Source organism: Schistocerca cancellata, chromosome 2 (genome assembly GCF_023864275.1).
Source record: "Schistocerca cancellata isolate TAMUIC-IGC-003103 chromosome 2, iqSchCanc2.1, whole genome shotgun sequence".
Classification (NCBI taxonomy): Eukaryota; Metazoa; Arthropoda; class Insecta; order Orthoptera; family Acrididae; genus Schistocerca; species Schistocerca cancellata.
Genome location: NC_064627.1, coordinates 307489187 through 307512949, shown reverse-complemented (window position 1 = coordinate 307512949; position 23763 = coordinate 307489187). Strand labels below are relative to the sequence as shown.

The 23763-nt window shown below is 40.0% G+C and overlaps 2 protein-coding genes across 2 annotated transcripts in view; one reads left to right on the top strand and one right to left on the bottom strand.

Moving 5' to 3' along the window:
* Positions 1 to 10645, top strand: part of LOC126161690 (PCI domain-containing protein 2) — an 81976-nt gene extending 71331 nt beyond the window's left edge. The window contains exons 7-8 of the mRNA XM_049917706.1: positions 7710 to 7909; positions 10157 to 10645. Coding sequence (XP_049773663.1) covers positions 7710 to 7909; positions 10157 to 10370 — 414 coding nt within the window. The 3' untranslated portion in view covers positions 10371 to 10645. The remainder of the gene's footprint in view (positions 1 to 7709; positions 7910 to 10156) is intronic.
* A 2472-nt stretch (positions 10646 to 13117) lies between these two features.
* The window catches only part of LOC126145244 (uncharacterized), a 102974-nt gene continuing 92328 nt past the window's right edge, over positions 13118 to 23763 (bottom strand). Inside the window, exon 3 of the mRNA XM_049915544.1 lies at positions 13118 to 14838. Coding sequence (XP_049771501.1) covers positions 14452 to 14838 — 387 coding nt within the window. The 3' untranslated portion in view covers positions 13118 to 14451. The remainder of the gene's footprint in view (positions 14839 to 23763) is intronic.

Here is a 23763-nt window from a genome sequence, read left to right as displayed (position 1 = left end):
TGTAAGTGAAGTGATGTTGGAGTGATGTTCCATCAAGTGTGAATACACCACCATTTAATGGTGACATTGCCTGATGGTCAATTCCATTGATGTCTAGTGTGGATTGGTCTTAAGTCAGTTCAAAGCAATAGTATACCACCTCCAATAGGACTATGCCTAATAAAGCAACTTCCTCTTCCAAATGCAAAAATGTGTTCTTGATGTAATGAGGAGAAATGATCATTGTAATAAAATAAGAGAAATCGGAGTTTGCAAGGAAAGATTTAAGTGTTTGTTTTTGCTGTGCATTGTTCGAGAGTGGAATGGTAGACAGGTAGTCAGAAGGTTGTTCTATGAACCCTCTGCCAGGCACTTAAGTGCGAATTGCAGAGTAATCATGTGGATGTGAAGTTCAAACCAACTTTATGCTGACTCAGATCGTTAGTATTAGCTATACCAGAGGTATTGTGCAGTTTATGTGCTGCTTGATGCTGTGTAGAATATACAAGGCAGGGGAAACAAGAAGAACAGAAAGTATTTTATTCATGTGTTGTTGTTGTTTCCTGTCCACCCCATGCAATTGTTTGCCCAAACTCTGTAGTAGATAAAAAAGATTAAAGTAAAATATAAAGTAAATAAGATACAGAGTAGATTACTGAGAAAGAAACTATACAGCATGCTAGTCCAAAAGTAGTTACCCTGTAGAAGGATTCTTGAACTATAATATTGTTATTTGTTGCTTGATACAGCAGAAGGAACTGAGAAACCTACAAAGAATTTTGTTGACAGTGATTCATTTTTCAAGTAGTGTGTGACATTAAATGATGCCAGGGTAGCCAAGAGCGCTAACACGCAGCTTCCTGGACTCGGGTAGGCGCGCCGGCCTCGGATCAAATCCAACTGGCCGATTAACGAAGAGGGCCGGTGTGCCGGCCAGCCTGGATGTGGTTTTTAGGCAGTTTTCCACATCCCACTAGGTAAATACCGGGCTGGTCCCCGCGTTCCGCCTCAGCTACACGTGTTGCAGACATTTGAAACATGTCCCCACTATTTACTGATTTACACTAGATGCAGACACTGATTCCGTCCTGGGGGGGGGGGGGGGGGTACGGGGTGGCGGCAGGAAGGGGCATCCGGCCATCCCTAAAACCTAACATTGCCAAATCCGTTATAACCACGCTGACCTTGCGATCGCTGTGGGACTATGGCGTAAGCAAAAGAAAGAAAGAAAGTTAGACTATTCCAAAATTGGAATTTAGTATAATATAATGTTCACGATTCTCCTGTATAGTAAATTACAGATTTAAATTTTACGTTATGAGACAGTAAACTTCTGCTTCTTATTCCGATTCTGGTATGGTGGATAGTTGGTCACAGTAACGGTTATGAGAAGAAATCTTGAGTGAGGATTAAAATTTTAGTGGGAGTGGGAGATGATTTTTTTTTAAGAAGGGAAGGTGAGAGAGAAATTTAGTGGAATTGTATGTGAAACATTGGAAGGTAATGTAATGCCTGATGTATACATGTTTTCAACACTAAAAAGCCAAAGGAAGTTCCGCATTGGCATTCTAAAATTGACCTCATAATAAGTGCATTACAATTGCCTTTATTTGATTGCTTTAACTGGGACTACCTCCTAAATTCGAACTTGGAGGTACTTTATAAATAATGTATACACAACTAGGCAGCTACCCAGAGGCATGATGTTTTGTGTGCAGGGTAATATTGACCTAGAATTACAAACTCAGTGATTTCATTCACCAAGAAAAATGGAAGAAAAACATTTATTGTTGCATATAGTAGTCACCACAGAGCTGACTAAAGGTATTTCAAATAGGTATAAGTGAAATTCTACACAGCATAAAGGAGAAGTTCTGATAAATATTTATCTTAACCACAGTTTGGATAGTGAGGAGGAGATGCCACACTACTGAGGAGACAATAATATAAACACCTGTGCATGAGTTCCAGTATTATGTGTGATAGAATAGTGTTACACTGTTTATTTGAAATATGGATAGATACAGTTATACCAGTATGCACATCTATAAATTCTGTGACAGGTAATGTAAGAGCAGCACAGACTTTTCCAAACTGATCCAATCCAGGTCTATGAATATACATATATGTGGAAAAACAGTTGCGTTATAATGTACACCAAGCACATGTAAAGTTACAAAATAAAGACACCAGGTGTGAGGAAGAAGTTTTGGAACAAGTAGCTAATGTTCCATCAAGTAGTATGTGTAGAGTAGCTTGTGCAATGCATTCAAGCTACCAAAGTGTGATGAGGATTCAACAAAAGACATTGTTTTGTGATGCAAATGTCATAATGAATTTATTTCTAGCCAGAATCAGGCATTAAATATTATGAAATGGATCAGTTACGACACCACTAGTGTGTTCTAAAAATTGTAGTTGAGGAAAGAAATCTATGAAAGACCCTTGTTTGAGAGAGTAATTCTGACAAAATATGTAACTTTAATGTCTCATAACATGGTCTTGACATTATTTAAAAGTGTATACCACCTTTTTATCAAAGTTCTTTTGTATTTATTATTTATTTTATTTTTACATAGCATTATTAATGAAATAGGTCCCACAGTGCCTATTAAAGACAAGGCTTCTGCATTTAAGTCATTGGCACTTAGTCATAACTAGTTGTAAAAGTTTTAAAGTCAAGTTTCACCCCAGAACTGTTGGCCTGTCCAACGAGTGCTTGATTATTAAAATGTAACTACAGTACGTGTTCAGTTGTCTGCTCATACTACTGGTCAAATATTGACAATGCATTTGTATCCTTGTGGCTCAAGAGAAACCAGAATGTTTGTACTTGTACACAAGAGGTTTATTAAGGGCTAAAAGATATAGTTGTCAAGGTGTGGCATGAGCTGCGAGCTGCACTTTAGGGAAAGAATGCAGTCATGACTGGGGCAACCACAATTGGGATACTACTGAGCTTGAAAATATTAGCACATCAAATGACACTCACCTGACATCAAATGGCACTCACCTGTAAAATGAAATTAAGGCAATTCATGTGTGTGTGTGTGTGTGTGTGTGTGTGTGTGTGTGTGTGTGTGTGTGTGTGTGTTATGCTGCTGTTATAGCTGCTGCATCTGCCCTACGAGACATGATTGCTATTTATATTTTTTAATCTCCTTGCCAATGGTATTGGTGGTTTGTAAGTTGATGATGACTTGTACTGTCATTGTGTCAATATTTATTCTTCTTCAGATTTATGAACATGACTGTAATGAGAAGCCTAATTGACTTTATGATACAAAACTGTTCTTTTACTTTTCAAATGCACATCAAATATGGATGTAACATTCTTCTTTCATAAATATTGTTTGACTGTAGAAGCAAATTAGACCATCTGCATTTAATTAAGATTGAGTAAGCACATAATATGAGAAATTGTTGCTCATGTATTGCTACAAGGGTTGTCCGTAAAGTAAAGTCTCCAATGAGCTCCCATCGGGACGAAGCGAGATAGCTTAGATCAGACAATAGCGCCGTGTTCCTTGCTTCCCACACCACTATTCTTGCCAGTTCCCACATCTCCACAATGCTCCTTCTTGGTTAGCAATTGTTAATGATGGAAGGGACAATCAACATTCCCGCCAAGTGTGAATTTGTTCTGTGATTAGATGTCTGTGGTTTAAGGGATCCATTGCCAGTTGACCAATGTGTTCAGAGAAAAGTGTATGGATGTAAAAAATGTGCGTAAGTGGCGTAGGGAGTTTGCAGATGGTCGTACAAACATGTACGGCAAGGCCGGCCACTGGCATCCATCAGTTTTGGATGAGACAGTGACGAAAGTCAAGAAGTTTTGGTTGTGGATTGGCATGTGACTGTGCGAGAGATTGCCGAACTGACAGGGGACATCTCTAAGACTACTGCGGACAAGATTTTGGCAGAAATTTTGATGTATCACAAGGTGTGTGCCAGGTGGGTGCTGCGGATGCTCGCTGATGAACACAAAAAGAAGCACATTGAAAGTGCCTTCCTTCCTGCACAAGTTGATGGGAGAATGGTATGACTCAGGTATGAAAAAGCTTCTGGAGTGTCTCCAAAAATGCATCGATCATGATGGGGACTACGTTGAAAAATAGCTAAAAGTTCAAACTTTCAGAATCTGTTGTTGGTTTTGCAATAAAATGAGTTTACTATGTGGAAAAGCATTGGAAACCTTAATTTACAGACAACCCTTGTAGGATATCACTTTTATAATTTTTTGAATCTGTTTTTGTTGATTTTTTTAAAGAAGCACAGGTCTGCTTTTTATATAACTTCATGAAATAAAACACATTTCCTGAAAGGAAGTTAGTTATTTCAACATTCCAAAAGGAAAATACAGGTTGTAGAACCTCTTGAACTATTAAATGTTCCATGTCTGTGAAGGCCTGGAGAAATTTAAGGCTTTGCTTCATTGCTGCTCATGACGAGATTCATAAATGGAAAAATTGGGATACAATTATTACACAAGGCGAACGTAAACTGATCTGAAAGTAGGATGATTGATTGCTGTTGATGATAAGAGGCACACCTTCAACATTGTTTTTCTTTCCTGTAATTTTACAGATAAATGAGAGCTTACTTGCAAAAACTGGTTGTCCCCGTGACCATTCAGCATCGGAGCTTGCAATATACAGTAGGTATTTCAGTAGTGGTTTTTGGTTTTGCAGGGACACTGGAAGTAATACAGATGAGTAACAGAGGTGCTGCTTTGAACAATGTCGAGGCAGCCATTACAGTGCGGGATTGCCAATGAGTCTACAGTTTTGAACTACTGTTGGCACATGCAAGTTATCCATGGGAAAATAATACGTAAAACCACATGAAAATAATGGTGGAATTAATTCCAGCCCAGATAAAATTAGTACATATATCTAGAGAGAATCAGTCGGATGTAAATAAGTAACCAGTACTGAGACATGAGAATAATGGAGACAAAAGCGTGTTGATTTTCACTGATGCATTGACATGATGGTGGTACACTGCATGTGAGAACATGTTGTTACTGTGATGAAAAAATAGTGAGCATCTCCTAAGAATGTGATTGGATTCCTATTGTGAGCTTCCTGTGCCCGTCTGACTTTAACGTAATGCAGTCCAGCATGTGTTGCAACTAAGATAGTGGCAAACTTCCATGTCAGTCTTCTCATTGTGCTGATGCCAACTGATCAGAGCTAGACTGTTCCGGAGTGGGCTTGGGAGAATCTCTCCATCAGTTTTATTCCCTCGGTGGAGACACTGGAGTGACTACACTAGTAAAATGTAGTTCCTTGCAGCCAACTTGACCAAGGTGGCAACAATGATCCCTCCCTGGCTATTAGGTTGGTCATATTGCAGTGGTGCTGTCCGAACACATCCGTCCACTGCCACTGTGAATAAAAGGTCTCCTTCTACCAAAACGTGGTGGGGGAGCAAGTTTGAAAGCAACAGCTTCTGTCTTCCTATTTAAAGAACACACCATCTTGGGGCTGTTTTACTAAGTTAATTTCCAGACATCTATAAATTATGCAGACACTCTCATCCTGTGGTCATGTTTCCTTGGTAACACGATGGTCGGTTTGGAATTACAGGCAAAATTACTTCTGAGAGGGAAATTTTCCTATCAAATCCCACCAGCTCATTAAATATGCACACAATCAACCCTGACTGTGATTGTTCGGTTCATGGTATCTTGTACAGTTTGAATCTATGCTGAAATTCAATATTAATTAAATACATTTAATAGGAAGGGGGGGGGGGGGGACAGAATGGTCATTCAAATTCCTGTGCATGTGTGAGAGCTTGAAAAGTATCCTAGTCGCTAGATGATGAATTAACTTTAATATTGTGGTAAGCTTAGTCACAGTATTTTGTCCCATACTTAAATGTTAAATGTTATGGAAAGCATAATTGTGACAGCTCTTCCAGACTGAAATATTAATAGTATGTTGGCTGCAAATCATTTTCACCCACAGCAACCACAACAATCCCCCCCCCTCCCCCCAACCCTCTGAAATCGGTTTAAAAAGCCATCGCTTTTACTACTGCTCCAAAAATGACGAATACTGTAACGCAAGAGCACGTAAGTCTTATTAATGTATGTGATAGACCTTCCATGATTACAGTACTTCAAATAGATCAGAAATATTGCAGCCATTAATGATTTCTGCTTTTCTTGCCATTTTCTCTGTCTACATCTTAAATCATTGCTAATCGTCCAAGGAACTCAGCAGCCAACACAAAAAAATTTCTTGTTTCTAAAGTGTACACATTCTTGTCAATACTGGGTGTTCACCATGCATTTTGAGAAAATAACTTATCTATAAATATAGGCACTTATTGCATCTTCGAACATTTCAAATTTTTAACTGATCCAGCTCTTGTCAGCTCTATGGCCAGCCCTTACATTGTGTTTCAAGGTATGTGTGTATACAAGTGTAGCATAAGCAACCTGTGATTGAACAATTTTTAGATGAATTGGCTGTTTTAAATCAGACTCGTAATTGAACTTGTACACACAATTAACTTGATGGGAGCGCAGAGCCAGTCACCACAGACTTGAGTCAGCTCCTTCTCCCAGCACACAAAAATAGCATGTGGCTGTTGTGCATGCTGATGCCATAACTAATGCTACATCTCACCAGCTATAATTCATATTTACTTTACAAGAATAATAAAGAAGGAAAACAGTGTTACGTCTATGTACTGTTGCCAGCTTTTTGTAACAAGCATGTTGGTGAGAACTTGGGTTCTGATTCATCATGGTTGTTGATCATAGTTGTCTCTTTTTCTGCAATTGCTACAATCTATCATGTGTTTCACCATGAAATTATGTATGTTAAGTTTTTTTTCCTTTCAATTCTTCACATTTCTCCTTTAAAAATGCTTTTAGACAAGATCGTTTCTGCAGATTGATATTTGTGTTAATAAAGTTCTTAGATGAGAAATATTGTCACGTCTTACACATTTGCAGGCAACCACCATTGGGAGCATAAAGACAGCACTAAAACGAGATTGTTTAAAGATATGAAGTGATTGTTTTAATGTCAGTTTGTAAAAATATATCTCAAGGGTTGATGCTTAAAACAGCAGTTGTAACAACTTGGCACTTGCCATTCCTCATGAAATCAAGATACCAGTACAGGTTTATAACAGAACAAATATGAGAAATTGAGAATGCTGGCTGTGCATTCTAACTTAGCGTATGTGAGGTGGGGAAAATGTTGTGTATTCTTTTATGTCCCTTATTTAAAGATTACTTGTATGTCAAAGACTCAAAAATCTGGATTGGAATAACAAAAGTATGAAAAGCGTGGATTGTTACTCAGCACAAAGAGGAGGCGTTGAATGAAAATTCCCCGTCATATATTACTTGTATTTTTGAAACAGAGAAACTGAAAGTTGAACTTAGCTGTGCAAATTTGTTCATTTGGTGTGGTATCTCAGAGAAATTTATTGTGTTAACATGTTAGTGCTGTATCTTAATGTTGTATTGTGTTTTACCCTAAAAAGGTACGACAGTTGATGTAGCAACTTCTACCTCAGTAAAGGGACTTATAGTCTTAAACTAGTCCTAATTCCACTAAATTGGCTCTTTACTGGCCTGAAACACCAGTAACAGTTAAAAAATTTGAATTTTTATAATATTCACAATCTGAAGTCCTGAAAATTAAAAATATCATGAACAGTTTCTCCATAATTGTAATTTATAAACAGGCCATTATTTTCAGGGTTACATGCCAAAGAAAAAGGTCCTTGCCAAATATGATCTTCTTCAGTTTTGGGAGCTTGTAGAGGCTATTAGAAGTGGAAATATCAGGCAAGCCAATAAAGTGATTCAGCAGCACCAATTCTTCTTCATAAAATGTGGTATATATTTAATTCTTGAGAAACTGAAAGTAATTGCATACAGGAATTTGTTCAAAAGAGTGTAAGTTCATGCATTTTATATCACATATTTCAATAATTATAAATTTTTAACTCTGCTCACCAATGAAATACACATTTAGCATTTTTACAACTTCAAATGTCTGATACACAAATTGTCCTGTTACTTCGTGCTCTTGAACATGGTTTCAGTCTTTTACATTACAGGAGTTGTATTTCATGGATCATGTGGAGAGCATTGTTGGGAATGTGGAAAGTAGTCAAGGATGTACATTTAAGTGCAATATAATGAAATGACTTGATTTACTTATTTATCTTTCTTCATCCAAGGATTATCTCAAAATGATACAGGATTTGTCAATCACTAGCTCAAAATATACAACACACAAAACATATTATAGTACCACAATGCTTATATTAATTATGTTCTATCCAATACATTAATTTTAAGAGTTTTTGTGAAGAGGAGTTACCTAATAGAAAGTTCTATAATTCAACCATAAATTCTACTACATTACACTGAATCAGTTAAATATGCTATAGGAAGTTGTTGAATACATGTGTACCCAACTCATTTTCCTCTCTGCGCAAATTTTAAAACAGTTGAAGTTGTGTAACTAACACCATGTGGAATATTATCCCTCCAAGTTCAGTTTACACCCTAAATACGTTGCAAAAATATTCTGAACAAACTAGTTTCTTTGATTTTCGAATCACTTTTACATGTTATAAATTCTGTTGTACCTAAGTTTCTGAGATTGCTGTCAGTGATGAGAAAAATAATCATCTTTACTGTTGTTGTTTTTCTGTTTGAGAAGTGGATTGGCAGAAGCATATGTATTAAAAGTGTCTACAGTTTGGGGTTACCTCTGATTAGCTCATCATTTATGTTAAGGAAATTTACCCATTTTTCCTAATTTGTTTTCTTGTCTGATATTTCTGTATTCCAAATAGTTTTTATTTCATTTCAGGAGATACTTATTTTTCCTTGAATATTTTTATAATGTGATATAACTCCGACACCATGAGTTACCCTTGATCTAAGGAAAGACTTCTGTTAGTGTTGCATGATAACCTGGTGGCATGTGTTGCCCAGGATCTGTGAGCATTCAGTTTACTTAGATAGGTCAGTTTTTTAGAACAACAATTTTCAAAGCAGATTTGAATATTGTCCAAAAGTTAAGCATAATCACAAACAGGACAGATTTATCTACCAGGATTTTGGAAGGATTACTATAAAAAACTGCAGCTTAATCAAGAAACATTTGGCGTACAACAGTGACCGAAAAATTATGTCAAAAAAGTTCTGATAGCTAAGAGACATATTTGTAAGAAAATAACACAACTTGGAAATCTCTTCCCCAACAAAAGAAGCTGTTAACAGGGCATATGGTTACCCCTAACAGCCCCACATGCTATACAGTGACTTGATGTGCTCTCTACAAAATAGTTTGAGAGCTCTCTTGGCACTTGATCCCATTCCCCAGCAATAACAGTGCAGAGGTCTGGAAGTATTCTTCTTGGAGGCCGAAGGATTGACATTCACTTCCTTAATGCATCCCTGACATGTTCCATAGGATTCAGATCCAGGGATCTTGCTGGCCAGTTGATGCAATGGTTATCTTCCTCTTCAAGAAATTCATCCACCAGAGCAGCTCGTAGTGGACAGGCAGTATTGTTCATAAAAAGGCAGCCAGGAACAATTGCACCTCTGAAAAGTGAACATGTGTTAGCAGTATCTCATCTCTGTATCTGTGAGTGTTTACAGTATTCCTCCAACCACCAATGAAGGTGCGCAGCCCTGTATAGCCATATCATGATGCCATTAGCACCAAACTGGCACTTTCTGTGATGTTCCTGGGTTGTATTAGCTATCAGGTTCTCTCCAGAGAAATCTATTTTTCTCGGATGAATCCTGCTTCAGTTTGCAAGTGATTCTCATCATGTCCTTTCTTGACCTAAGCCAGTGATCTACCTCTAATGACCGTGTTATCAGTAAGATGTTAGAGTTTAAGAAATTTATGTAATCTGTTATTTCTTATGTGTAATCACTCTTTACAAAAAATTGTTCATTAAGTTGTAAAATCTAAATATTTGGTGTCTAGGCAGTTTTGTTTATCTGTGACAGTTTCTAAGCACTTTTCACATTTCAACAGTTGTTATCATCAGCATTTTTGATGGTTTTATGCATTGGCAATAGTTTCAAATGCAATTCAGTTTTCTGTAGTATTTGTTTAACTTATGACTTCACCCACAATATACTTGCCATTATGAAGTTGTTGTTTTTCAGGCACTTTATGCTGGACACTCATCAGATTCCATTGGAAGCACTCCTCATAGCCCTTAAGATAATGGGCACAGATGATATTGATTTAGAAGAAATTCAGTGTATTGTTGCAAACTTAATAGCTGAAAAGAAAATAAAGGGCTATCTGTCTTATAGCCATAAAAAGTTAGTTGTAAGTAAACACATGCCCTTTCCGGCACTGAGCTCAATAGTCTGATACAAAAGGGCAATATATATATATCTCTGTGTGTGTGTGTGTGTGTGTGTGAAAAATAGGGGAGAGTGAGAGAAATATATATATATATTAAATTTTCTTTTTGGGTGTGAGAGTAGTATTTTGGGGAAGATGTTTTGTACAGTGTCATTGTGAAGGTAATTTTATGTTTCACAAAATGTAAAATAAGCAGTGTTTTGTACAATTTATGTAAACATGATGTGGATAATTCACATTAATATTGTTATGAATTTTCCATATTTGTACACTTTTAAGAAGAAAATACAACATTTTTGTACTAAATGCTTTTCTTCTTCTCTTTTTTACTGTGAAAGAGAAGCCAAGTTGGTATATAACTGGTGTGTGAAGTGCAAGTTAGTATGTTAAGCGTGATGAGAGGGGGGGGGGGGGGTATGTGAGTGGAAAATTTGTGTTTGGTATTGTTCACATGTGATCCTATATTAATTGTGGAGTTTTTGTTTCATGTATAGACATTATCTGAATGTGAGTTTATTTGCAGGAAATTTAGGCTCCTTGAGTGAGCTTGTGTTAGGGTAGATGATGACTTGATGAATTGCTTAGACAGAGTCACATTGCTTCAAAATCGGACTGGATTTTATAAGACCCAATGTTTGCATTGCTCAAGATCACCTTGGAGAAAGTGATGGTTGCACAAATGTATAAGGAGTTATTGTTGCTGATGGCTATTATGTTTTTTTCTCTTTTTTTCCGGAATGAATATCTCACTATGCAGCAATGTATACATACCATTGAAATTTCCTGACTGTGTTCGATTGAAACTAGAATTTAAATTCCAGCCTTTCACAGATCTGCTGACAAAAATACAAACAAATTGATTAACAAAAACACTAGACGAGAACTAACCCTCAGAGCAAGCTGGATTCCACAAAAGATTTAGCACAATGAAGCATATTCAAATTATTAAACAGATAATAGAAAAATTGGAAGATCGGCACCTCGAAATATACCTTGCTTTTGTCGATTACAGCAAAGCATTCGATACCATTGAACACCCAAACATATTTCAAGCAAAAAGAAATCAAGGAGTAGAAGCAAAATACATGCAATTACTAAAAAACATTCAAAACCACAGCTTTGCTAGAGTTAAAACTGAAAAGACAGGCCAACCTTTCTGCATGGAAAGAGGAGTTAGACAAGGGATCCCATCTCCCCAAAACTATTTACCTGCATACTGGAGGACATATTCAGGAAACTAAAATGGAATAAGAAAGACAGAATATGCCTCAATGGCAAGAGACTAACAAATTTGAGGTTCGCTGACGACAGTCGTCTTTGCCAAAACTGCAAGGGAAATGCAATCAATGCTCCAGGAGCTTAACACACAAAGTGAGATGGCAGGACTCACAATGAACAAATCCAAAATGCAAGTAATGACAAATGGATTAGAAACCCCAATATATCTTGAAGGAACAGAAATAATGTATGCATCACAATACATATACCTAGGCCAAATAATTTCCTTTAACAACAAAATGGGAAAAGAAATAATGAAGAGTTTCCTTACCTTGGAAAGCTTTCTGGGCCTTAAAATTCATATTGCTAGACAGAATCCTGAATAGGAGGCTCAAAATGGAGGCACTTGAAAGCTTTGTTTTCCAGGGTTATTATATGGATGTCAGACATGGGCTCTCAAAGCAAAAGACAGAAACACTCTACAGGTATGCCAAAGGAAAATGCAGAGGAAGATCCTTGGCATTGCTCTGAAAGACAGAATATCAAACACCTCGATACACAAGATGTCAGCAACAATAGACATAGCACAGCAGTCTACTAAGACCAAAGGGAAATGGGGCGGCCATATGGCTAGGCTGCAAGACGACAGATGGACAGCACGAGCTACCACATGGGACCCCTACATTGGCAAGAGACTCCCAGGAAGACCAAGACAAAAATGGTTGGACTTATTCAGAAAACAAGCAGGAAGACAGTGGACCAGTATAGCCAGAAACAGAAAGGAGTGGAAAGAACTAGAACTACAACTAAGTGACCAAGTGTAATTCAATGTGTAGTGTGCATTAAGTGCAGTAATCTCTTACAAGGACTAGCTCACTGCATGAGTCTTCAAAAGCAGCTACCCCTACTTGTAGGAGACCTTTGACCTCAATTGGACAACACAGGCTATTTTCATTCATTCATTCATTCATTCATCCTTTCGCAGACAATGCCCTCACTAACTAACTTACCCAAACAAATCTTGAAGTCCAAATAAATGTTTCAATGTGCCATTACCTTCAGGCTGGTTTGAAAATTTTTCCACACAACTAACTTATCAATTAGAACCCCGCCCCCCTCTTTTTACCCCTGTACACTTTCACTGATGCCAGATTCTGCTACCTAATTGTGATACACAATGTATAGAAATCTTGCATGTGTTTACACCTGGTGACCCTCAGCTTGACACCGTAAATGGCTGCTACTATTTTCAGTACACCCGTATAGAAATCTTACATTTGTTGTGCCACAAGCAGTGCCTTGTGCAGCTTGTGTCTTAAATTGGACCTTATTGCCTCTCCCCTACCTCCCAGAATGCATAGAGTCTCTCCTGAATACCTTGTTGGTACCCCATGGAGAGTGAGAAGTAGGAGAGAGCTACTAGAAGAAATAGAAACAAAAAGTGGATGTGGGAATATGTTAAATCAACAGTAATCATAAACAAATTAATGAAAACACAAATTTTATTAACAAATTATCATATTTATAGTCTATGATTAGAATCTATTTTTGGTGTAGACACATAGAAGCATGTCTTAGTTTGCCTCCTTAACAAAATGAAATCATTTTACTTTCTTTGATAACATGGCCCAGCATCACTTTTAACATAGTCAATTCAGTGATATAATCACCTCACATAAAGTGGCCATATTGTTACATTTTAAATTTTTGTAATATCTTCAGGACCATGTCTGCTAAAAAACAGACAGGTCTGTGAAATAGTGATACAGATTTGATTTACTAATTATATGCAGTACATATTGTGTACACCCATAATGAATCAGTTACTATGAAGTCCAGTGTATGTGTTCATGAATCTCACTGACTGATTAAAACTGTGTTCTCAACTGGGACTCAAACCCAAAATAATGCCTTTCATAATGAATGTATAATCAAAGTGCACCTCTTCATACATTTCTCAATCTCACTCAGTTTGCTAGTACCTCTGTCCTTCATTCAGTACTCATCAAAAGCTCTCATACATAATTTGCTGAAGAGAAGCAGTGGCAAATTGAAGCTCTGAGATATGCATGAATGATTCTTTTAGTAAGGAAATTGTCCATTAAAGATCTAGGTTCAGGTTCTGGCCTAGTGGGCAGTTTTAATATGTCAGGAAATTTCATTGTATAAAGTTTGTTTGTCTGTATGTGTGTGTTTTGCATTGAGATGGTGTCTAATTTAAAGGATTCAGTGAACCAGAGATATTCATTCATTTTTTGTTGTTGTAATGCATCAATAATGTGGCCAAAATAAGCATTGTGATAGGTTTGAATATGCTTACTCACAAGTTCATGGAACAAAATTTGGGGAAAAAAATATTTTAGGCAGAAATTTTGCTGTTATGCAACTTGCAAATTTTTGTGACTAGTTACAGTGCTGAAAGTGTGGATTTTTTTCTGAAGCCAGCTTTTCTTGGGAAAAAATATTCTGAAGTGTTATAAAACATTTTGTTGTATGGTTACATTTGCTTTCTACGTGTAACTGAATTTAGATGTCCACTTATTAAGATGGCAGGTAAGTACACTTGTGAACCAAGCATTGTTTTGCACATATTATCATGTTGGTCTATACAAGATATCATTTTGGTACTGCATTTTTGACACTTGTTCTCAAAATCTCACTCATATTGAAAGAAAGTTACCAGGTTACTCCAAATTCATTTGTGAGAAAAGCTTTGCTCTAAGTGGTTCAAAGCAATTCTCACTGGAGTACAATCTGTTGCTGCTGTGTAATCGTCATCCTATTCCTGAGAGCTTTTGATATTACATTTCCAATTTAACTGAATATATATTTAAATTTTGTACATGCTTATGGAGAAACTTTGATGACATCATTCAGGTATGTTCTTCTTTAGAGTTTCAAGTATTTGATTTAGCAACATGTTATTTTGGTGCTCAGTCTCTTCAAGTTTACCCAAAAGATCTGCAAATTCATTTAGTTTCTGTTGAAACACATCAAAATGAGTTTCATTTTTTTGAAGTTCTTCTTTTGTATTGGTGATAGCTTTTTCCACACTTTCTCTCAATAAGTTTTGCCTGCTTCCCAGGTTTTCTTGCTCCTGAAGAATTTTCTCATTTTGATATCTCACATTGTCAATCTCTGATGATAGGTTACGTAGTCTTTGGTGAAATACGTGTTCCGTGTCGTATGGAAATGCTCTGTGTGGGCTGTCAGGAGAGACAAAACCTCTCTCTGTATGGCTGTAGTTTCCATTATGCTGCAACACAAGAAAAATTTTGTAAGACTGGTTACATTCTTAAATGTGTACTCTATTTTTAAGTAATTGTCAAAAGTATTACAGTAGTGAAAAAAGATGAAGTTAAATTTCTGTAATGTACACATTTTAGTAGGGTATATGACTATCACAAGAAGTGATGCACTTTTGAACAGATTCTCATGGACAACAATTTCAGTGTTTTCAGTTACCTGTCATAAGACTCTCCATAGAGCTGATTATAGAAGTGTTATATGTCATCTTGGGAAACAGTGTTCCATACTGTTACCATGTGCTGTTTGAGTTGGTTAAACATCATTGCTGACAGTTATCAGACAGGACTAAATGCTGTCTCACCACATGCTCAATGGGGAAACAGGTTTGATGATTGTGTTGGCCATGGTTGTTGATGGCCATCTTAGAGAATGCATAGGGTAATATGATAACTTTACACAAGGGTATCATCCATTGGGAGAGCAGATTTGCTGCCTTATAGGAACATCCACAGAATAAGCTGGATTATGTTATAAATTATGTTCAGTATTTTCCTAACACTCCTTAGAGTCGTATAGACGTTGTAAGCTATGCATCGTCACACAATGACGGCCAGAGTTGGTCGTGTTTATAAGTGTTACATTACTGGCTGTTGTGCTCACAAGTGGCCTTCACTGTCACCACAGCTAACCAATGAAAATCAAAGGGCTCCACACACGAGCAACAGATAGCCGCGATCCATGTCGTGATATAACCTGTAACTGGTTGCCCACGTGAACTTCAATAATATGTGTAATTGTTTCGTAAATAACTCAAAATCAGCATATGGACCCTAGTGTTTCATGACTATTACCGTGAACTACTCATCAGTTCTACTTCTAAACCACAAGCTTCAGAATGCTCATCACTGCAAAGCTGGAAGGAGTATTTTGTATTACTTCTTAATATAAATGGCAACTACAGCCCCCATTTCACTTCTCAGAGTGGTTCGTGGGCCCTGAATAACTATTAATTCTATGTAAAGATCTTACTCAATTTGGGCAAAGGGAAATAAAACAAAACTGCACAACTACACTTAATAAATAGAGAACCAAGTCCCAGCCTTATTGCCACACATCACTACTAAACAGCCATATTGCATGCACAGGCCACATTCGATCCATCAGATTGCCCAGAATTTCCATGCGATTAGTGCACACACAAGTGCTTTATGAAGTAGTCGGTCACACAAGTGACAGATGGCTTCGATCTATTGCCTGTGTGTGGGGTTATAAAGAAATATACATTTGACTGAAGTCTTCAGCAATAGAAGTCAAAACAAAATTTTCTTTCTTCACTATATATCAATTTGTTCTGTTTAGCCCTCCAGTTGTGTTTTTCATTTCACAATCAGAGGAAGGGTGCATGGTTGTGAGATGTGAGGGGAAGCTTGGTGAGTAGCCATTGTTGGTATCCCAGCTTCCAGCAAATCATAACTGGATGTCACGCTGGGTACAATCTTATTACTAATTTTTACTATGATAACTGTGTAATCAACAGTTGCTGAATATGCATGTCTACCATCCAGAACCATGGTAGTGAGTGTGTACTCCTTCCTGTCGCAACTGGCACCAACATTATTACAGCTGATTTTTCATTTCCAGGATGCTGGGCAATTGTTTGGAAGGGCCATCCAGGCTCCTGATGATCAACAATACGACATCTGAAATTCAGTTAACTCCACATATTTTCCCACGTCATTCTGGCAGGTCTATTATATTTACTGACTACTGATTTTGCTCTGAAACAGTGAACCACTATTTCAGCAATTCATATACAGTGTGAAGCACCTAAAAGTTGCACCATAAATATTGTGGAAATGGAAAGTGCTCTTGAAGTGCAGTTTTTACAGAATTGATCGATAGTCAGAGGCTAGTATTGTTAGTCAATAAACAAATTGAAAGACTACTTACAAAGAGTATTTTTTGTGCAAACATACATTTTTTAAAATGGAATAATGCCTGTTGACGTTAACATACTGAAAGTAGGGTAAATTAGAATGTCAGTGGTGTTTGTTCCAGGATTCTAGTGCTAGTTGTTTACAGGGTTTATTTTGAAAAGTTCCCACACGGACACGTGTTGGGCTTTCAGCCTGCATAGCTGCTAGGTAAGATGTTGTTATGTTTGCTTACAGTGTGCTTGTGTGTTCCTCGATTGCATTGCAACTTGCTAGTCAGTTAGTACGTGACAGTTCAAGCAGTAGGTTGTGAATCGACAATGGCTTTTTCTGCGTTGGTAAATCCTGACATGCTCTTGGTGTTTGGAGAGTGTAGGAAGATTCCAGTTCGATTGTGTACAATGTATGTGGCAAGATATCCCAGTAGCTGTCAACCATCTTTGCAATTTTTTATCAACCTCTTCAACCAGGTATATGAAAGTAGTAGTTTAAAGGCTAGATAAAGCAACATAAGGAAACAAGTGACAACAGAAGAGGGGGAAGTTAATGTTCTTGCTGCAGTTGCAGTTGATCCGCATGTTAGCTCCTGTGCCCTATCAAATTTCTCTTCATCAAGAGATGCATGTAAATATGAGAATCATGTCAACTTCTGTACATGGACATTAAGACGCGATACTCCAGATGTGTCATGTATCTTGTTTAGTGATGCAGCCACAATTACTAATCATGGCTAGGTAAACTGCTGAAACATGCTATTGATGCGTTGGTAATCCCCTTTGGCTTAGCAAGGTGGAGTGTCAGCACCCATGGAGTGTAAATGTGTGGTATGGGATAGTGAACTGTCGGCTGATAGGCCTGTTTTTCATAGAAGGAATGCAAAATATGCGCAAGATTGGATTCTATTAACAGGTCATCTTCCACGGATTCTAGAAGATGTTGTTCTGCACTAGGAGGAACTTGTGGTACTAATATGATGGCTGTCCAGTCCATAGTGCACAACGTACTACAGCATGTCCTTACCTATTGTTCTAATTGTTGGATTGGAAGCAGAGGATCTGTACCTTGGCCAGCCCATTCCCTGGATTTGATGCCTGTGGACTTTTTTTCTGTGGGGAAAGCTGAAAGATGCAGTCTACAAGGATTGAGAGACTGATTAATTTAGGGGGGTTATGGGACTAAACAGTGAGGTCATCAGGTCGGCGATTCCAAAGTTACTCATGGAAGAGAGAGGGTCTGATAAAAGTGGATGGATCCAGCCAGATGAGTCAAACTATGGAATGAGGAAGTTAGAATACATGCAGTAGAATGTATAAAAGGGAAGCCCAAATCTAAAAACTGGAAAAACAGAGGGATAAAAGAGCGGCCTTTGCAAGGGGAAGTGGTAATTGGTTCCAGATCGAGAGAACATTAACCACAATTATCCTGCTTCAGGAGTAATGTAAAACCTTATATCTTAAAATAAAAACCACTTTCACAGAGGAAATTGAGGACCAGTTCAATCATCCATGAATTGTCTGCTAATATTAAAATTAAGGAATGGCTAGCAGCTCAGCTGTAAACACACTACATGATCCCAGCAGTAAATGGTGTTTTAAGCCAGTAGGAGACATAAAAGCATGTCCTGTCTTAGCTATCGTGTTAGAACCATCAGTGTAGTAGATGGTAGCACCCTGGAGCTCTGCAAGGATGGGACGTAATAGAAGCCAGAAGACCATAGGGGCAACAGTGATCTTTGGATCCTAGAATAGGTCATTCCTAATCTATGGTCTAGACACCATCCAAGAAGGGTTGTGGGAGCAAATACACGGGGCGCATTTCAGTGAGTGGAGATTGAGATCCTGACAGGGAAGTGAGACGCATTCCAACCAGCAGTCCCACCCATGGGCAGTTATCAGGAGGGAGACATTCCTTGCCTGCAGAGAGGACAGGGTACATGGGATGGCCAAGAAGTTGGCTCCATCATATTTGTGGAGGGGGAATTCCCACTTCTGCCAGGAGACTGTCAACAGAACTAGTGTCAAAGGCATCAATAACCAGATGCACCCACAGTGCTGAACAGGGTCAAGTATTTTCAGAGTGGAAGGAGCCGCTGAGCCATTAACCTATCATAATGTAGTCTGGGCAAGACCAGAGTACAGTAGAGACTGAGAATAGCATCATGGTCTGCACCCCAAGATGTGTGGGAGCTGCACCAGATAAAAAATTGTCGACATACAATGCTGGGGTATCCAGAGGCCCAACAGAGGCTACAAGCTCATTTATGGCTATGTGAAAGTGTGTGACTCTTAACACAGAACCCTGTGGGATACTGTTCTCTTGAATCCGAGGGATGCTGAGTGACGTGCCAACTTGAACCTGGAAGAGCCGGTGGGATAAAAACTCGCAGATAAAAATCAGAAGGGGTTGCGAAAGCCCTGGTCATGGGGGGTAACTAAAATGTGATGATGCCAAGCCGTGTCATATGCCTTATGTAGGTCAAAGAAGACCGCAACAAGGTGCCGGCAGCTAGTAAAAGCCTGTTGGATTGCAGTTTCCAATATGATTAAATGGTCACTTGGAGATTGTCCTTCCTGAAAGCCACATTGACATGGGGACAAAGGTCCCAAGATTTGAATATCCAACATAATGAGAAGCTAACCATTCTCTCAAGCAGTTTACAAAGTATATACATCAGGCTAATCAGGCAGTAGCTTTCAAAAGATGTTGGGTTCTTCCCGGGCTTAAGGACAGGGATGACTATACTGTCTTGCCATTGCACCAGGAAAGTGTCCGTGAGCCAAATGCAGTTAAAGACCCTGAGTAGATGTTGCCTCTGGGCAACGTCCAAGTGTTGGATCATATGGTTGAGGATGGAATCCAGGCCTGGTTACGTATCATGTGAAGAGGTAAGAGCCTGCAAGGTTTCCTGTTCATTGAAAGGTTTATAATAGAGTTGACTTTGATGGGGGCTGAAACATCTGGGGATCTGCTGAACTTGGTGTTTCTGCCAGAGTAAAGTAGCAGGATAGGAAGAGGACGCCGATGCCATTGCAAAGTGTGTCACTAGGTGTTCTGCAAGGACCAATGGATCAGTACACAGAGCACCTTGGAGGATAAGACCCTGCTCAGTTGACTGTCCTTGGCAGCCCAGAAGGCCACAGAGCTTGGTCCAAACCTGCAATGAAGAGGCATATGTCCCCAGGGAGGAAACATAGTGCTCCCAGCATTCCTTTTTAATCTGCTGAATAAAGTAAAGAGCCGTAACATGGATACACTTAAAAGTGAGGAGGTTGGTCTGTGAAGGGTGCCATTTAAATCAGTGCAGTGCCCGTTGGCAGTCCTGGAAAGCGATTGCTATGTCCTTGGTCCACCACGGTACTGGTCAACGACGAGGGATACCTGTGGATAGGGGGACAGCAGAGCCAGCAGCGTGTAGAATAGTGGCAGTGACACCCTGCACAACTGTGTCAAGGCAATTCGAGAGACAGGTGTTGAAGTGCGCAGCAGACATATAGAAAGGCCAACTGGCCCTTTAGGATGCCCAACGAGGGGGCCTGTCTGCCTGACGGTGGCAGGTGAATGATAGAATCACTGTCACAAAGGTATCAAAGTTGGGTAGCCTGTGAGATCGATTGCAGTAAAGGTGCCATGAGTGGCACTGAAGTGGGTAGAGGAACCAGGCACAAATTGAAGTCTGTAATAAGTTCGTCAATTAGAAGACCCCTACCCGCTGAAGTGGCACTCTGCCACATTATGTGCAATGAAGTCCCTGTGGAGGAGATATGGGGGCGGGAGTTGCTGTATGGAGGTAGAAAGTTCAATATAAGGATGTGGCCTACCTGGAGGGAGGTAGACATTGCAAATGGTAATCAAAATATCCACGGGTGTACTGCCGGTCTACAGTGTCCAACGGGCACAATATTTCGGCGATCATACATGTCGCCATCATCAGGTGAACTGACAGACTGAGCTCATGGTGGTTGTCGGTGTCGTTTGCACTTTAACCGCTATTGCTTCCAGGTTGGTACAAAGGGTGATCCAGTTACTAATGACATCTGAGCGAACCAAAGTGCAGGCCCCTCCAGATGCTATCCCTGGGCTGGCATGGTTCTGACAGAACACCCGATGACCATAAAACGTTGGAGAGTGGTCATCATGGAATGCGTTTCTTGAAGAGCAAGACAATGCAGAATAGGAGGAAACAAGGCATTGTATTTCAAGTAGGTGACGATAGTATCTGTTGCAATTCCACTGGATTATCATGTAGCAAGAGTCCACATTAGACATAAAGAAGCAGAGGGCAGATCATGTCACTTGATCAGTGGTCGTCACCAAGGATGGGGTGACATCCATAAATAAGATGTCATACTCATGTTGGGGGGGGGGGGGGGCAATGGCACCTCCGAGGGTGCCTGGAGGGGCCTTGTCATGGGATGTATGTTTCTTCTTCTTCTCTTTCAGAAGTGGAGGAGAGCATGGCACTAAGGAAGTACAGGCTTCTGCAAGATCTGGAACCAAACGAGAATGGGGGACTTTGGGGCACACAGATGGTGCATCTTGTGGCCGAGTTGTGGTAGTAGGCTTCTGGCCTGAGAGACGCAGGGATGGGGTGTCCGGGGGGTGGGGGAGCCCCATCACTGGCAGCTGCCGAAGAACGTAGGCACATCTTCAGCCAGGGAGGGGAAGCGGCTCCCAGAGGGAAGGTTCTGGGAACTGCAGGGGGGAGGAGAGGGAGATGGGGCTAGGGTGAGGAAGTAGTAGGAGGGGGAAAGGATGTAACAGAGGAAAAAGTTGAAGAAATTGATAATGGATGGAGTCTCTCACATTTCTGGTGAGTCTCTGCATAAGGCAAGTGATGCACATACTTGTCCTCTTGGATCTTCTTTTCTCTCTTTTAAGCTGGGCAATCTGGTGATTGAGGAGAGTGGCGGTCATGACAATTGACATCCACAGGTGGTGGAAAACAGAGGCTTCACTCATAGATTGGGTGTCCACACCACCGCACAGAGGGTCCGTCGTACAGCAGGAAGGCATATGTCCAAAATGCGAGCACTGAAAGCACCTCATGGGTGGTGGGTCGGGACATATGGCTTCACTTCACATCTGTGGCACATAATCTTGACCTCCTCACTTGGTCAAGCACTAAAAAGCCAGAATAAAGGTGCCAGTATCAGTGCAGTTGTCTTTATGACCCTGTTGCACACGTCGAACAAAATGAACACCGTGTCGCTCCAAATTAGCCTGGAATTCCTCATCAGTTTGCAGGATGAGATCCCTATGAAAAATCACTCTCTGGACGATATTCAGAGACTGGTGAGGGCTAATAGACACTGGGGCATTGCCAAGATGATCACAAGCACGAAAAGCTGCAAATTGGACAGCAGAAGAAGCTTTGATCATAAGGGAGCCCGACCACATCTTACTGAGAGACTCCACTTCACCAAACTTGTCCTCGATATTCTCCACAATAGACAATGGGATTGTGGTGGTGAATGTGTCCCTGTGTGTCCTAGTACAAACAAGGTAATGGGGAAAGTGTTTCATCCCAAGCTTGGGCCTCCTCCCATGGTGGAGCAAGGGAAGGGAAGGGAAGGGACGCCACGGTCGCAGGTTCGAATCCTGCCTCGGCCATGGATGTGTGTGATGTCCTTAGGTTAGTTAGGTTTAAGTAGTTCTAAGTTCTAGGGGACTGATGATCTCAGATGTTGAGTCCCATAGTGCTCAGAGCCATTTGAACCATTTTGAAGGGAAGGGAAGGCTGCCGGGTCATATGAAGCAACATTCAGAGAACCTTCATCATTCGAAGAGACAGCCATTTGAGAAAGGCCAGATTTTTGCAGTTGGATACACTTCGTGGGCCAGGCATCTGCCCTGATACCACTCACTCCGGTTAGGGGCTCTCCCCATTGGTGCCACCCAGTCGCAGCAAGGGCCGCCTGGCACATCGCCCAGTGCCAAGAGTTCCGGTACTCCCAGAAGACAAGCAACCGTTCCTTGGTATACATGAGGAAGGAACGGCTCAGGCATCATAAGTGTGATCTCTGTCTTGTCAGGAGGCTCAGAAAGATGCGTACGTAACAGCCCCACTACACGGACTGGCTGCTTGTGCTGGTAGTGGGTTGAAGGGGAGCTACGGCGTGGAAGGAAGAGAGGAAGGTGGGGGAAGAGGGGGAGGGAATCCACGCCGCATACGCTAGGGAGGGAGTTCTTCCACAAATGGGTCACACTAAAAACAGAAAATTTAGAAGTCGAGGTCTTGTGAAACAAGCGGGAACATAAACCCCAAAAAGGATGAAAAAGAATAGGCAGGAGGAACAAAATTGCAAACAAAAAAGGGGACCAGGTGCTTAGCATGGTCGACATAAATGAGAACACCGAGAAAGGGGAAGGAGGGGCAGCGAAGAAGGAGCGAGGATCGGGAGGGAGGGGCAGGGTAAGGAAATGAAGCCTGGGAAGGAAGAATGGGCTGCAATACCTCAGGGCCTAGTGTGTGCCATGCACAAACTCACGAAAGAATCGTGAGCACCTTGGGAGGTTTCTACGAGGACGTACCAACTACACCAAGTGGTATGTAATGACATATTACTGCAACTTGCTTGGACATTTCTGCTGAAATGCTAACACATGTGCAGTAGTTCCATACCAGACCGGAAGCATGTATTGCCGCTGCCGGTGGTCTTTTTGAAAACAAATTGTAATGGTAAGTTTTCTCATTACTGATCATAATCCACATCACTAGTTTATGCATTTATGTTGTTCTTTAGTGTGTGCTACCACAGATATAGTATAAATGTCGGTGTGGGAACTTTTCGAAGTGCGATAGCTCGTAAGTGACTCGCACTAGAATCCTGCAACAAACATCACTGACACTCTGATTTATCCTACTTTTACTTTGTTGATATCAATAGGTATTGTTCCATTTAAAAAAATGCATGTTCCCACAAAAATAGACTTTTTAAGTTTTATTTCAAGCTCTTGATTGGTTAACAGTACGAGACCCCGACTACCAATCCATTCTG